The sequence below is a fragment of the Lissotriton helveticus genome, chromosome 7 (genome assembly GCF_964261635.1).
Source record: "Lissotriton helveticus chromosome 7, aLisHel1.1, whole genome shotgun sequence".
NCBI lineage: Eukaryota > Metazoa > Chordata > Amphibia > Caudata > Salamandridae > Lissotriton > Lissotriton helveticus.
This window is the reverse complement of record NC_136068.1, coordinates 1474530347-1474545424: the sequence shown is the minus strand read 5'-3', so window position 1 is coordinate 1474545424 and position 15078 is coordinate 1474530347. Positions and strand designations below refer to the sequence as shown.

Sequence of the window (15078 nt, the reverse complement as noted above, 5' to 3'; positions counted from 1 at the left end):
TTGTTTTCAATGATACATTTGATTTAGAGCATGTTTTCCCACTGCCTGTTGAAGATGTGGTTTGGCAGAGTTGTACAATTGTGGTGCTGGTACGGATGTGGACTTAGCTAGGAAGGCTTCTATGTCCAATCCTCGTGAGCGGAGGGACAGATGTTTTCTTATTGAGGATTTGATTATGGATCATGGACCAGCATTTGTCAGAATTGTTTTTATTAGAGCTTTCATAGTGTTGGAGGGCATGGCCATTGTCTGGAAGTAGTATTTTTCCAGGGCTGCCATGTTTTTGAATTTTTGCTGAACAAGCCCAAATTCCAACTTGATCAATGTGTTCCTTGTGTGAGAAGAGCGTCGGAGTAACTTCTTATAGGCTGTGCACTGAGTCTTTTCTATCTCGGCAGCCAACTTAGCTCGGGAAGCTTACTGTGCATAATTAACCGATTGGAGCAGTTTGGCGCAAACCACCCTTTGAATGGCGATGGACGTTGGACTATAGATGGTGGTATTTCATTTACACAGGGCATATGAAACCATTCTTGCTTTGCTTTGTCGTTTTGTGTAGGTACTGAGACGTTTTGCTGATTTTGCAAAGCCATGCTCCCAGATAGTTATGTTGTAGAGCACAATCTAGCCTCTGTGGCCCAAGCCACCACCTAGAGGCCCTCTTCTTGGAGTATTTACTAAAGATCACTACTTTCCTTTTACTCCCATTGGCCACAAGCTCATTCCTAAGATTGTAGGTATTCAGGGCATTGAGGGCTTTTTGCAGGCCGATTTTTGTATGATCTAACAGCACTAAGTCATGCACATACTGCATGAGTTGGATTCTCCTATCACTGAGTCTTGGAATGACTAGTGCCGCGCCAGATAAGGCCCAGCCAAAAGAGGTTGAATAACAGTGGGGCCAGCATTCAGCACTGATTTGGCCGTCAATCTTAGCAGCGCTGTCTCCCCCATGAGTTTCACTTGTACCCAGGTCCTGGTGTAGAGAGACATGATAGCTCATAGCAGTTTACAACAGATGTTCTACCTCTCTAGCTTCTGCCATTAGATGTTCCAGGCAACTCTGTCAAAAGCGGCCATGTAGTCAATCAAACAGGCAAAAACACAGACAGATGTGTAAGTTAATGCTTGATGGCAAGGTATGGAATTACAATGATATTGCCACTGTTGACCCTCCTTCATGAAACCCCGTTTAGCCTTATCAGCTGGCTCATTGGACTAGCTCCTGGATCTGTATGCTGGCGTAGGCTTTGCGCTTGATGCCCATCAGTGCTGTTAGCTGATAATTTCTAGTGTCAGTAATGGACCCCTTCTTGAAGATGGGCTGAAGAAGTGATCCTCACCATGAATCCGGGACATCTTTGAGGAGCCTGTACGTGGCACACCTTGGTGCCAATATCGAGGCCCAATACTGCATGTTTTCTTTTAATAAAGACTGGGGGAGACCATTAGGTCCCGGGGCACTCTCCTTTGTGATCTTCTTTAGGACTTTGCAGATTGCAGATTCGCTCGGAGCCAAATATTCCTTTGGTGGTGCTTTCATAGCAGCATCATTTACTTATACGTCCCTCTTGGGAACTGAATAGATAGAGAAGGGTTTGTCCTGAAGTTCGGAGTAAAGAGATTTGACTTGCGAACCATTCCCCTGCTTGAACACAGTTTCCTCTGCTTCTGTCCCCGTGGCATATGGAATTGAGATATTGCTGAAATTACAGATGTTTCTTCGCCTCTGTCAGGTCGAATATTTAGATCGACTTGGGCTTTCTTTCAATGCTCCCATGCCAGTTGTTTGTGTTCCCTGGGTGCTGGTCTTAGCTGCTCCTTTGAATAGGTGGTGTTCCATGTCCTATGTTTGACCCTTAATTGCTGTGTGCTTTTCCTGATCTCTGCTACTGGGCCTAACGTATGGGTGCTGGTATGTTTCGTTGCAATCGGAGGTTTTCCCTTGGAGGAGTGCACACAGGCCAGAAGACGGTTCGGATGAGCATGAGAGGATTGCCAGCTTTTGGGGCATAGAACACCATCCAACCCAACTTGATTTCCATCTTCCCTTCGGACACAGCTATCCATTTGATTCTACGTGTGAGTTTATAATGTTCTTCGTCGTTGGTACTTCCAAATGGACATAGGCAGAGGCAAGTTCTAGCTGATGCATCTAGTCCAACCAGGAAGGCCGTGTGTTCGCTTTTGTTTTGGTGGATCACCTTGTGGGTGGTGATGCATTTGCTTAAGCCCTGACTAAGGAAAACATGATGAATGGTAGTCAGATTGTTAAAGGATGGTGGATATGTGCAGGGCCAGACTGGCTGTATCGGGCACTGGGTGTTTTCCCAGTAGGCCGGAAGGGTGGAGGCCGGTTCTAGAGCAGTGGGGGTCGCTTTTGTTACTAGGGGCCAGTTTTGCAGCAGTGTTGCAATATCTGCCCTCTGTAACAAAAGCATCTACAGTGTTTCCCACCAACATACCCCTCCACCCCCCTTAATTGACAGGGCTGGTTTGAGTTCTCAGTCCCTCCGTGAATATGTGACCCATGGGCATTAGCGAGGCAATAACTTGAATGGCAAGGTAGATGGCTACTTGTGTGTTGATGATTACATTGCCATCAGGGATTCTTAAAATCCAGGACTCCATCAGCTGGTATCGGGAACAGTAATTTCTCAAAATTACCTACACATGATCTCTGGGCGAGATCCATCCTTGAAATGAGAGCACAGACACTAGCTGGTGACCAGAAACTTACTGAAGGGAGTAGATCTACTAGAACCACTGAGCTACACCACATCTTCACCACATATGCCTGCGTGAGTGATTGAGATCACACTGGGGGCTACTATAACCTATGGACTCTTGCATTCACAGAAAACATCAAGATCATCGAACAGTGGCGAAATATCAGCAATATGCATGGAAATGTTCTCAAACTTCCTTTGGGAAATAGCAGTTCTAGTAAAGACAGGGAACCTGTTGGCTATGGCCTACACAGCTGTCAAGAGCAAATAGATCCAGGACCCTTGCACATGTTTTTGGACAGAGAGACACTTTAGGTTAATTCCCTGAGTCATGTTTTCCAATCGTTCCTGGTTTTCTCATATTTGTTTTTTTTTTGTAGCATTTTCCATCCACATATGTGTACTTCCCCCTTTCCACTCAATGTGGTTTAATTCCCTTTCCTTGTTCTTATCCATTCTAGAGTGTTTACACTTAAAATGTGTTAGGCTGGAGTTAAACTTAAGAGCTTGCTTCCCTTGCTTCCCTGGCTGTGGTTTCGGTGACTTAATAATAAAGACTTCTTTAATCCACTTGGAGCTGTTTACCCAGTTTTATTCGATTTCTCCCTGACGGTGAGAATGGGATAAGTACTTGATGAGGGACACATCCTAACACATCTGGTAAAGGACAAAGTAGGAGAATAAACAATCTGCACAACAATGAACCTGTAGTTTAAGAGGCAAAGTGCAGCAAAAGTGTGGTCTGTCTCCATGTCTGGTGCACTAATGGAGCAAAGAGGTGCTGTACTTGACGTGTTTATAGTAAACCTGAGAGTCACCTTGGAGAATAATATTTTTGAACTGTTAAAGTTGTTTTCCTAGTCTTGAGATTTCAGTAGTTATTAGGATTATTTTACTGGTGAATGCCTGGATTGTATTTTAGTTGCAAAGACGTACCATTACCTGTGATCGCGCTGTGGTCCTTCAGAGCCAGTTAAACTCAACTTTGAAGTTCATGGTGTACTGCAAGTAGTAATTCCACAGTGTGGAAAAGAGAAAAGAACAGAGGAGCGTTGCCCCGCCTGCTGTGAGTGCAGCAGGCACACAAAAATGAGTAAAATAGAATGTCAATACCATTTTACTTATAAGCCACAGTGTGAGTACAGGAGGAGTGGCTGAATCCTGAGATTGTAGGATTACAACTGCCCCTGCAGTGCGCATGTCAGGTTGGCCAGCTGGTTTGATATGGATAGTCCGACATGTGTACTGTAGACCCAGCAATCCTATGTTGTGAAACAGCCGTTGGATTGCTCACACAGGCCCCTGCTTCAAAATGAGCGCAGTTAGCATGCTCCCATCAATTCTGGAGCTGCTTTCATGTTTTCAGGATGAGAGCAGCTCCAGGATTGGTCTTGGTGTTCCACTGAGCAGTAAGAAAGTCCTTCCCTTTCTTCCCTTAGCTGCTCTAGGGCGCTGATTGGGGAGAGAAATGGCACACCAGAGGGAGGAGTATAGTTATTTCTAGCCGCCACTGATTAGAACTAATTTGGAACAAATATTCATGAGATTTGGTTAGCATTGACCTGTGACTCATAAGCCTGGCACATTCCTCATGGTGATCCACACACCATTGTTCACTACACAATAAGATACTCACCACTGCTTCTTGAAGATTCAGCTTAGATTCTATATATAGCCTTAACACTTCACAGCACAGAGATCCTAGCTCTATAATTGACTGATACGATGATCCACACACCCTTATTTCTCGTGGATCCACCCTAAATGCACTTGACATTTCTGTGGATTAAGTTGATGGTATTGTCATAGGTGCATTGGGTGGATCTCATAGCATTTCAAGTTCTCCATATAGTATGGTGTTTATGGTTGGAGGTCTTCAGTGAAGAAAATGCAAAATATTATTCCACCTTCATTTCTCATGTCTCAACCTGGTGAACCCATGCCACATTATGGAAAGTGAAAAAAGGTTTTCAAACAACTATGCAGCCGAATAGAGGTTCATAAACAAAGTTATATATTTTGAAGTTTGAGTACACTTGAGATTTGCATTAAGAGGCTATATGTTCTTATAAACAGAAGATCAGTGCAATCCTGGAACTGTAACATTTGGGGGAAAAAACACAGACAGTGGGCAAACCATAGAAGAGTAAAATTCAGCAATGAGGAAGTTGTAGCTACCTGGAAGTTTGGAGGATTACATGATGAACGTATAAGAGATCTGTTTCTGCTCACATGTAATACTGAAAGGGTTACGGGAGCTATGTGGCTAAAGGATAAGTCTCCACTTATCAAAGTTCTTTTAGTAGCAGAGCAGGTAGAACTCATTTTCTGTGTGAATGAAATCAAGAAAGACATGAAGCAAGACACAGAAGGGAAAGAGTTGGTTAATGCCATAAGGGAAATGGATAAGGTGGTCTCAAGAGGGACAAATAGTGGTTTCAAAGGCCAGTGTTTGAGGTATGGCCAGATTGGTCATGTGGCCAATGAAAATGATTGTCTAGTCTTGAAAGTGACTTGCCATAAATGTGGCAATAGAAGGGCACTATATGGTGTGTAGTAGAAGTAGTAAAACTGACAGAAAAGGCAATACAATTGTCGTTGAGGTATGTAATGTAATCATACCTCAGATGGGGAATGGTGATACTGGTAATCCAAAAGATGTGGTATGTATTGAGGGTACTGAGGTAGAGATACCAGTTCATGGTTAACCATTTTATCACAGCCAAAACTCAGCAGAATGTATAGTGGGAGGCTAAATTTGAACAAAATGGATATCCGTTTCAGAGCATAAGGGGATCAGCCAATTAGAAGAGGAGATATTTTCATGGAGAGTGTGAGTATAAAAGTAGATACGCTGAGTTCAAAGTATATGCACTCAGCAAGAGTATATGGCCTGTGCAAAGAGAGTTGGAAGTGTTCTTAGATCTAAATGTCTATCACCCGGTTCAGATACAATTAGTGGATGAACCCATGTCCTCTGAAAAGGAGTTACCAGAGGTTTTTGGGAGAGAACATAGGTACCTAAAAACTTACGTACACAAGATTACATTGAAGGAAGGTGCCCCTGTGGGATCAAGTGTGAGAAACTACCTTTGAGTGCACAGGTTGATGTCAAACAGGTACATTGAAAATGTGTTTATCACTGGCGTTATAGAACCAGTTAAGTAAACAGAGTGGCTTGCTCCTGTTGTGGGAGTTTGCAAGGCTGATGGCAAGATATGGCTATGTGTGGACTTGAGAACTTTGAAGCAGTATAGTGGATAGATCCCCACTCCCAAATATCTAGAAAAGTATGATCAATTTGGCTAGTGCCAAGATCTTATTTAGCCTGGATTTGGCATAAGTGAACCACCATGTACGGCTACATCAGGAATCTAAAGATCACACAGCTTTTTTCACACCCATTGGGTCATATAAATTCAAACGCATAGCGTTCAGATTACTAAACACCGCCTCTGTCTTCCAGAGAGCTATGTTGATGTCCATTCCTGGGGTGTTCTTCTATCAGGACGGCATGTTTATTTGTGGAAAGGATATGAAAGAGCATGATGAAAGGGTTAGTTTGGTTTTCAAGAAGTTCAGGAAGTATGGGTCAACAGTGAAGTGATAAAAGTGCAAATTCAGGTGCAATGAAATTGATAACTAAGGGTACCACATGATGGCTGAGGAAGTTGAACCAGAAAAAGGAGTTAATTGATGCCTTGTTAATGATGTCTTCACCAAAGAATAAGGATGAATTATGCTCTTTCTTAGGCATGTTTGGAGTAGATAGCAAATTCATTCACAACATGGTAAAAAGGATGTTCAATATGAGAAGTCTTTTAAAAAACATGGGGGTGTTTGAGTGGAGCAGAGGTTGTGAAGATGAATTTAATGACATCAAAAGTTCTTTGAGTGCTACATCTAAGTTAAAAGCTTTTTTGCCTTGACATGGTGTGATGGTGACTGCTGATACAAATTCTGAAGGAGTGGGCACAGTCCTGATGCAAACAAATGAGTGTAGGGAAGAGTCAGGAGTGACTATAGTTTTTGCCTCTAGATTGCTACATGGGTCAGAATGTAATTATTCAGTCACAGAGAAGGAGGTCTTAGCTGTGCTTTGGGCACTGAACTAGTTTAGGACTTTTTTGTGTAGCAAACAATTCAAAGTATGGACTGAAAACAGAACACTGAGGGAGATTTTCACAAAGAAAGGTTTAGATGCTATATCCATTAGGAAAAGATGCGAGGTGATCAATCTGCAGGAGTTAACATTTGATGTGGAGTACATTCCTGGTATAAAGAATAAAGCTGCAGATTGTCCAGATTAGTAGAGTGTAATAATCTGAATAAGGATGATGAGAGAAATCTAGATTGTGAACAATTGTTTCATGAAAAGGTATGTTTATTCACACAGTGTGTGGTATCAGAAAAGGAGTTGAAGAAAGCATTGGATCAGGACCAATGGAAGCACTTCATAGATAAGCCGGGCTCTGGCCCAATTTATTATTTTTTTTAATGTGTTTTTATTTTCCAACAAATCACAATCGGTGCTGGTCATAGAATCACATTTTGTCAGCATTACTTTACATACATATATTCAGGTATTGCATTTCTTGAGCTATTCAGTGTTGTTTACAGTGCTAAAGCAAAACAAAGCATATCTATTAAGTGGACTATATTGTCATGTAGATATGCTTTGCCTACACACTGTGTTAAGTTAGCATGAGCTTATTAGGAGTTTAAACGCCATTTTACCTTTTTGCTGTTTCTGCACACGACACGTAATTGTTCCTTTAGCTTTGAGCCTAGTAGAATGTTTTGCTCCACACAAGAATATGTTATTGCTCTGATATCAGCTTTGCTTGGTGAGCTGTGTCTTTACAATGAGTGCTGAAACCTTCAAGGATATCTCAACACAGTAGTTGTTATAAGGTCTGATCTTCGCACGTTCTTAGACATAACATACATGCAGCTGCGGCCAAGTTCTGACTTTAGGCGCGTTTATATTGCATTGCACAGAGCATGCACACACATTTTGATGGTGCTTCCCATGCAGAGAGCTGGTGGAAGATGATGTGATCCCTTACCACTAGGATCTGAGGTATGGGGCCGCCCTGCTAAAACCCAAAGAGACCTTCTTAGATATAATATAATATACTAGCTAGGGAGGTTGGGAATTAGGTGTTGTTTAACCTTTTTCGCTTTAGCATTTTAACATGCTTTCACCTTTTGTATTCTATGGACTAGTAACTATGCTGATTACTTTGTTTCTTATAATATGTTTGTTTGTATTAGCTAAAATACTGCGTTTGAGAACACTGCATTAGAAAATAAACATTTCAAATGTGCACGTGTCCTCATTTACTCCTTGTTCTGGATTGAAATGATTGTATAACGAAAGAGTGTTCATGTGTTCCACGTTACCTGAGGTGTCCATGTTCTGGTTTGTCTAAACATTGGGAGTTTGTAATAACCAATGAGACACTGTAGCTAGTCTGGTAGGGGATTTTGGGTACTAAGGTGAGGTTTGGCACACTCTAATTCACTGAGGTTCCAAGTCTCTATGCACAGTTCTGTATGAGAACGGAATCCCTGCGACAAAATGCGAAATACACGGTTCCCCTTCCGGCCCATTCTCTTATTCAATAACATGAGAGATTATGTCTTCTTGCACTGGCTCGCATATATTGCCACGGTTGGCGTTCCATGGTCCCCAAATGCGGGCCCACTTTTTGGGGCATCCCCTATGTACGTACACAGCTTTTTCGTCGCCATTGATGTGTCCATATCTCGGTACCAATTTTGCAAGGTCGGGGTTCCACTTGGAACCCCAGTTAAGAGGTATATTCCTTTTAGCCAGGGCCAGACCAAGTGTTACCCAGTCTCGATCCAAATGATTGAGGTCTGTTGGTTCCCAGATGTATTTGGCCCAATTTTAACCATCTTGGGCTACCCAGCCCCATTAGCCAATGCCAGGTAGCTTGGACAATATCCCATTCCTAACTATAGGAGTATACAACTTATCTAACTGTATTAGTCTGTCCCATTTTCTAGCTACATAGCATCCTTATGACTAGGCCATATTGTAAGAACGTACAATATACTTACAGAAATCCCAACTATCTCTCACTATAATAGATTCAGTTTACGCAGCCAAAATAAATCAATACTCTTACAAATATTTATGATGCTTGTTGTCACCTCTGTTGAATTTAATCAAGGCACTCCTAGGGGTTTGCTGCACTAAAACACTATTGAATGGGAAGACTGCCATGCATATTGCAGGATTTTCCATCCCTGTTACCTGTTCCGCAGTAACACACTTTCCTATGTACAAGCTTTCAAGCAATTCAGTATTTACATTACCGCAAATTTCACACAAACGTTTTGCTCCCTATGTTGCTAACTTCCGCCCCATCTATGTTTAGGCTTCATCATACATTAAGAGATCACATACCTGAGCACACGGCACTAGCTGCTTCTCTAATTTGACAGTTATGCTTTCCCCAAGGCTTGGCTTTGCAGTCACTTAGCTTGCTCTCCGATCCATTGCAGTCAACATCATCCAGCCAGAAATGATCAGTTTCAAAGCCAAAGGCAGCATTGCCTGGTGCCGACAGAACCACGCCACAGTCCAGCTGTCTGCACACAACTCCTCCCCTCAGCGTGTCCCAGTTGTCATCGCACACGGGTCCCCATCGATTCTGGTAGAGGATCTCCACTCTGCCAGCACAACGGCTAGGGCCATTGACCAGACGTATAGGTTCTTGATCTGCAAAAAAACAAAACAAATTCCTTTACACCTGATTGATACAAGTTTAATGCCACCAGACTGGGCTGCTCAGCCAAGTGTGATCCTATCAAGAGATGGTCATGTGTGCAGTTTAAGCTCATATAACCAGTATGTACCATACTATAATGTATCAGAGAACACCATACAATATCTATTCAAAACAACCCTCACTTTACATGTGCATTACAGCATGAAGTGCATAATGTGCCTACGGGTTCATTTAATTGACAATGCTCCTTAACATAACGCAACATAACTTTGTTTCGAATCGGTGTAATGAAGTAAAATAATGTAGCATGACAGCAAAATTGCATGACCCATGAAGAGGGCAATAAAAACCGAGTGAAGAAACCTACTGATACTGAATACAATGAACTGTGCAGTATTTGTTTTTAAGATCCTGTATGCTGTAAAACAAGATCTAGTTCCTAAGAGAACACACATAGGTTTGAGCCATCTTTTTCGAGCTTTCAGGTATGCTTTACATATAAACAACATATGGACCTCATTCTCCTTACATAAATCTGAGCACATAGGACATCTCTCACTTGTACTATTAGGACAATCCAGTTTTTTATTTGTCCAACGCTCGATGTTGGAATTCAGCATGAGGTTCCCATACCTGAACTTCAGGAAGAGGGTCTTGGCAAGAGGAGGCTCTATTTCGTCCAGGAAGGATTCAAAACACGGTTCACTTTTGAAGGATAAAAAATGTTTAGTTAGGGTGCCGATTCTACTGTCATGAACATGCCTGTTGTTCATAAAGCACCAATATGCTCTTTTTACCGTGGTTTTAGCAGAGGCTGGTAAATTCTCTGGGTTTTCCCAGAACGAACGCAAACCCAGATTATCGAACCATTTTTTAACATGCCCGAACCACCGAAGGGAATTGAAAGAATCTAAATTCAATACTTCTTGAAGACCATTCCTGTAATCTATCAGTTCTGGAGTGGACCAAATCCTTATCCAGAACATTAATGGTCTTATGATAGTTAGGTGGTCGGTTCGTTTGAAATTCAAATCGAGCTGGAGAGGTATTAGTGGTGTGCTGGTTGGGACCTTTACAATTGTTCTCATAAATTTGTTATCAAGGCCTTGGAAACTCTCCCTGGCCCAAGGTCCCCATATCTCAGCCCCATATAAAGCGGCAGATTGAATTTTAAATTTAAAAAGTTCAAGTACAGGAGTTATACTTTTACTTGTACTAGCATTCAATCTACAGATTATAGGTTTTGCATTATGGGCATATGACACCTTACTTTTCTCGATTTGAGCCTTCCATGTTAACTTAGAATCGAGTACTACCCCCAGATAAGTAAAATTCTCCACAGTACCTAGAGTTTCCCCATTCAGGGTCAGGTTCCCTCTGTCCGGTCTAATAGGATTTAAAGCCATACATTTTGTTTTATCAACATTTATTTCTAGCCCTTTGGTCACACAGTAGCTGCTGAAGGAGTTTAAGAGTGCCTGGAGGCCCTTCTTGGTTTGGGATATTAAGATGGTATCATCCGCGAAGAGCAACGCAGGCACTCTCTCTCCATTCAGCTGTGGTGAATCATTATTGCAAGCATTAAGATAATCAGGCACATCATTGACAAAAATAGAAAACAGGGTGGGGGCCAGGACGCATCCCTGTCGGACACCGCGCTTAATCGGGATATCTCGCGTCAGTTCACCTTTCGGACCCCATCTGATGTTTGCGTGATTTCTAGCGTGCAATTCGATAATGTGGACCAAGAGACTTTCTGGCAGACCGGGTGTGTTTAACGATCTCCAAAGCAGATTGCGAGGAACAAGGTCGAATGCCGCCCTCAGATCGATAAAGGCTACATACAAATGACCTTTCCGAATGTGAACATACTTCCAAAACAGACAACAAAATCTAAAGACCTGGTCTATCGTGCTGGTCTTAGACCTAAAGCCTGCCTGAAATTTGGAAAGTATAGCCGACTCCTCCAACCAGTCATTTATCCTGAATAGTAGATGCTTGGCATAAAGTTTTTGCAGGATGTCCATTAAACTAATAGGTCTATAATTAGAGGGAACAGATCTTTTTCCCTTTTTAAAGATCGGGACAACTTCTGCTGCACGCCAACTATCAGGAAAATTACAACTTACGGACAGAGCATTAAACAAACAATTGATATAGGGAGCCCAAACTTCAGGTACATGTTTATAGAGGTCACCCGATATTTTATCTGGGCCGGGAGCTTTGTTATTTTTTAATTCATTAATAGCCCTATATGTTTCTTCCAAAGTAAAATCAAGACCTACAGGTGGTGGAAGTGGACATGGGAGCTCCTCCTCCTTACCATTATCATATGGTCTGTACAAATTGGAAAAATGCGTCACCCATGTCATTTCATCAATGAACGAGTCCCTCACAGGTCTACCAGCATGCCCCCCATTTGCAACCAACCTCCAAAAGCTAACATTATCATTATGTTTTGCAGCAAACAACATGTCAGCCCAAATTGACTCTCCCATGTTTTCTGCGATACCCTTTGGACTCGCTTATACTCCTCCCTGGCGAGTCTAACATCATCTTGGGTTTTACTTCTAATCGCATATAGGAGCTTCCTCTTAGCCATTTTACAAGCATGATCATACCAAAGTTTTCCGTGGCATCCCACGCGTACATTTTGCTGTTTCTTCCTCGGCAATTTGGACATATGGACTCTTAGTTCATCAAAGAAAACCTTGTGTAGCTCAACAAAGTGGTCACAATTATCAGTAGACAAGGGTTGTCCTACTAGGGGTGTAAAAGTCCTATCAAACAATTAATAAACTGCAGCCAGGGTCTTACCCTCACTTAAAAGATGCGGCCATTTTAAAGCACGTCTATTATTATTAATTGTATGTGCCTGCTCACATTGGTCATCAGCAACTACCTCACATAAGGCGGGCCGTGGGTGTCTCTGATTATGTGTGGATCAATAAAAAGTTCCAGAGGAAAATGATCACTCTCGACCCTTAATGATACTTTAAAATCAATCATAAAATGCCAAATAATTAAAGAAACAAAAATAAAATCTAGTCTGCTTTTTGATTTCCCAAAGGTGGGTTGTTTTGTAAGATCAGAGGGAAAACGACCATTGCACGCTCTAAGGCCATGATCAACTGTTAGCCTCAGCAATTGAACCGCCAGAGTGGTACACAGGACATAATTCGAGGTCTCAAGCTGAGGGATATTATATGCTTGGTCCTCATCTTGGAGGACATCGGAAATCCCAAGGATCGGTTCGAAATTACAATTCAGATCGCCCCCCAATATCACAGGGACTTCACCCACCACCCTTTTCAAAAAGGTATCCAGGATTTCCAAGGTGGTCGAGACCTTGGAATGCCCTGTAGGTCTGTTATAGACATTAATAATGTAGTATTCACCCCCTTCGGTTGATATAATTTTTAAAGCCAGAATGTCAGGGGTTCCTGTATCTATGAGATCAACTCTTATGGCTAGAGTAATTTTAAGCCATATGATCAATCCCCCACGTGGCCTTCCCCTATCGGACTGGGTGGCCTTGATGGCAAAAGTTTTATATCCCATCCTGTGCGGGATATCCAATGCCCAAGTTTCTTGTAATAGGCAAAAATCACTGGAGTCGACATAATCTGCCCATTCTGGGTCTTTCAGATTTTTGCCCACTCCAGCGATATTCCATGACAGGAAAAACAGCTGTGGGATTGACTCACTACCAGGGGAATCAGATTCGGCGGTGAGAAGCATTGGTGCCAAGGGGGGGGCTACACTATCTTGCTGTGGGTCATCTATCCTTATTTCTTCGTCAATAGTCGGTACCCCGGATAAAATACTAGTCTTAGCACCAGCGCAACCCTCAACATTATCAATATGTGCTAAGGTCAAAGTTGGATGGCTTTCCATATGTCCGTGATTGTGATCAGACATTACAGGGGGACTTACAAGAGGCCCTGCAATCTGAGTTGCAGAGGCCGTTGATACTACATTGGACGTTGGTTGCCTTATAAGTCAGTCTACCTCCTCAAGGCTACCGAACCTATTCTGGGTGGGTAGACCATTCCAGCACATAAAGGGATCTTGGTAATTGGAGGGATAGGTCCTCCAAGGATGGCGCTGTACCAGGGACCAACCATCGTCCCGTGGTTTTTTAGAGGGTGGAGGGTAAAAAAAAGACAAAAGTCTAGGAATAACACAGGAACCTTCACCATTGGGGCAAGAACAAATATAACGTGCTGTATGTGGGTCCTCAAAGGTCACCACTACACAATCTCCGACCACAGATTTCTTTGTAGGGCCCACCCAAGGAACACGTCGTACCATCAGCACTCTACTCTTCCTACCATTAGGAATTGCACGGTTCGCATTGAGCCAGTGCATTGTCTTGTTCTTCAGGGACCAGTGGTTCTCATGATGGCCATTTTCAAGCTGAGAAACACCCGTCAAAACAACCACGTAATCATTTGCCTCTGGGGGAAGATCAATGTAACCCCCTCTAAAATTATTCTTTACAGAAGTACCCTGGGAATACTGTTGGCGAGATTCTGTGGGGCATGGTTTAGCAGGAGGGACTACAGTAGAGTTTAGGATGGGTACAGAACAAGAACGGGAGGGGACAACAGGTTTAACAGATGCAGCAGTTTAGTTCACACCCACAGTTCGTGGTTTCGGAACCGGACGTTCCGGTGGTAGTACAGGTGGAGGAAGAGAAGATACCTGTGAAATCGAATCCTCTACCCCAATGCCCTGGTTTTCTAGACTTCTCAAGCCAAGAGTGGCCAAAGCTATAATGCTTTTCTCCATCTCCAACAGACTGTTTTCAATGGATGAGAGTCTATGAGCAAGAGGGGAAAGTAGTTTCTTGAGTGTTTCCCAAACTATGCCTATAAATTCCCCGTCCTTCCCTTCCTTCCCTTCCTGGCCCTCAACAGTTGAGCCCCCCTCTTGTAGTGTGGTAGTGGTTTGAGTGGGAACTAGCCCCCCTTTGGCACCTTCTAAATGTGTCTGTTCCTTAAGGGTAATCTCTTCAGTTATATTGGGGATTGGTACAGGGGGCGGTTTTAGTTTCTGTGCCACCACAACTCTTGCCTTTTTCCCGTAATAGGTATACCGGGAGATCTTTTTCCTTTTTGGGAAATTACCCGAATTTACATTAATTCTGGATGAGTTAAAAATTACAGGGTCGGGGAAATTAGAGCTAGTGACCTGCGTGTCAGCGGAAGATTTTGGAGGTGCTGAGATAGAAAAATTAAAACTAACATTCTTCACAGGAGACAATACAGGTGGAATCATATCACCAGCATCAACAATTGGCTCTAGGACCTGTGAGGCAAGTTGTAGAGTTGGAACCTGGTGAACCTCTGCCTGCAGGACTAATGACTTAAGGGTGGCAGGTCGCTCCGGGGTAACAGCAGTAGCTATATGCCCCAGTGAAGATTTTTTTGAAACAGTAATTACCTCCGATAATCTTCTAGCGGCTGCCAACTCGAGAGAAACACGAGTCTGCAATTTAGAAATTTCCTCATCAATGGCCAGGTTGGTACGAGTGATAAAATCATCCATTGGACCACTGATTGAAGTGTTTCCCTTACCAG

General features: G+C 42.8%; 1 protein-coding gene across 2 annotated transcripts in view; it reads right to left on the bottom strand.

Annotated features, from left to right (window-relative positions):
• LOC144770383 (uncharacterized) overlaps positions 1-15078 on the bottom strand; it is a 720823-nt gene that overhangs the window by 237829 nt on the left and 467916 nt on the right. For both annotated transcript variants that reach the window (XM_078654860.1, XM_078654861.1), the window contains exon 4: positions 9169-9483. In XM_078654860.1, the coding sequence (XP_078510986.1) occupies positions 9169-9483 (315 nt within the window). The remainder of the gene's footprint in view (positions 1-9168; positions 9484-15078) is intronic.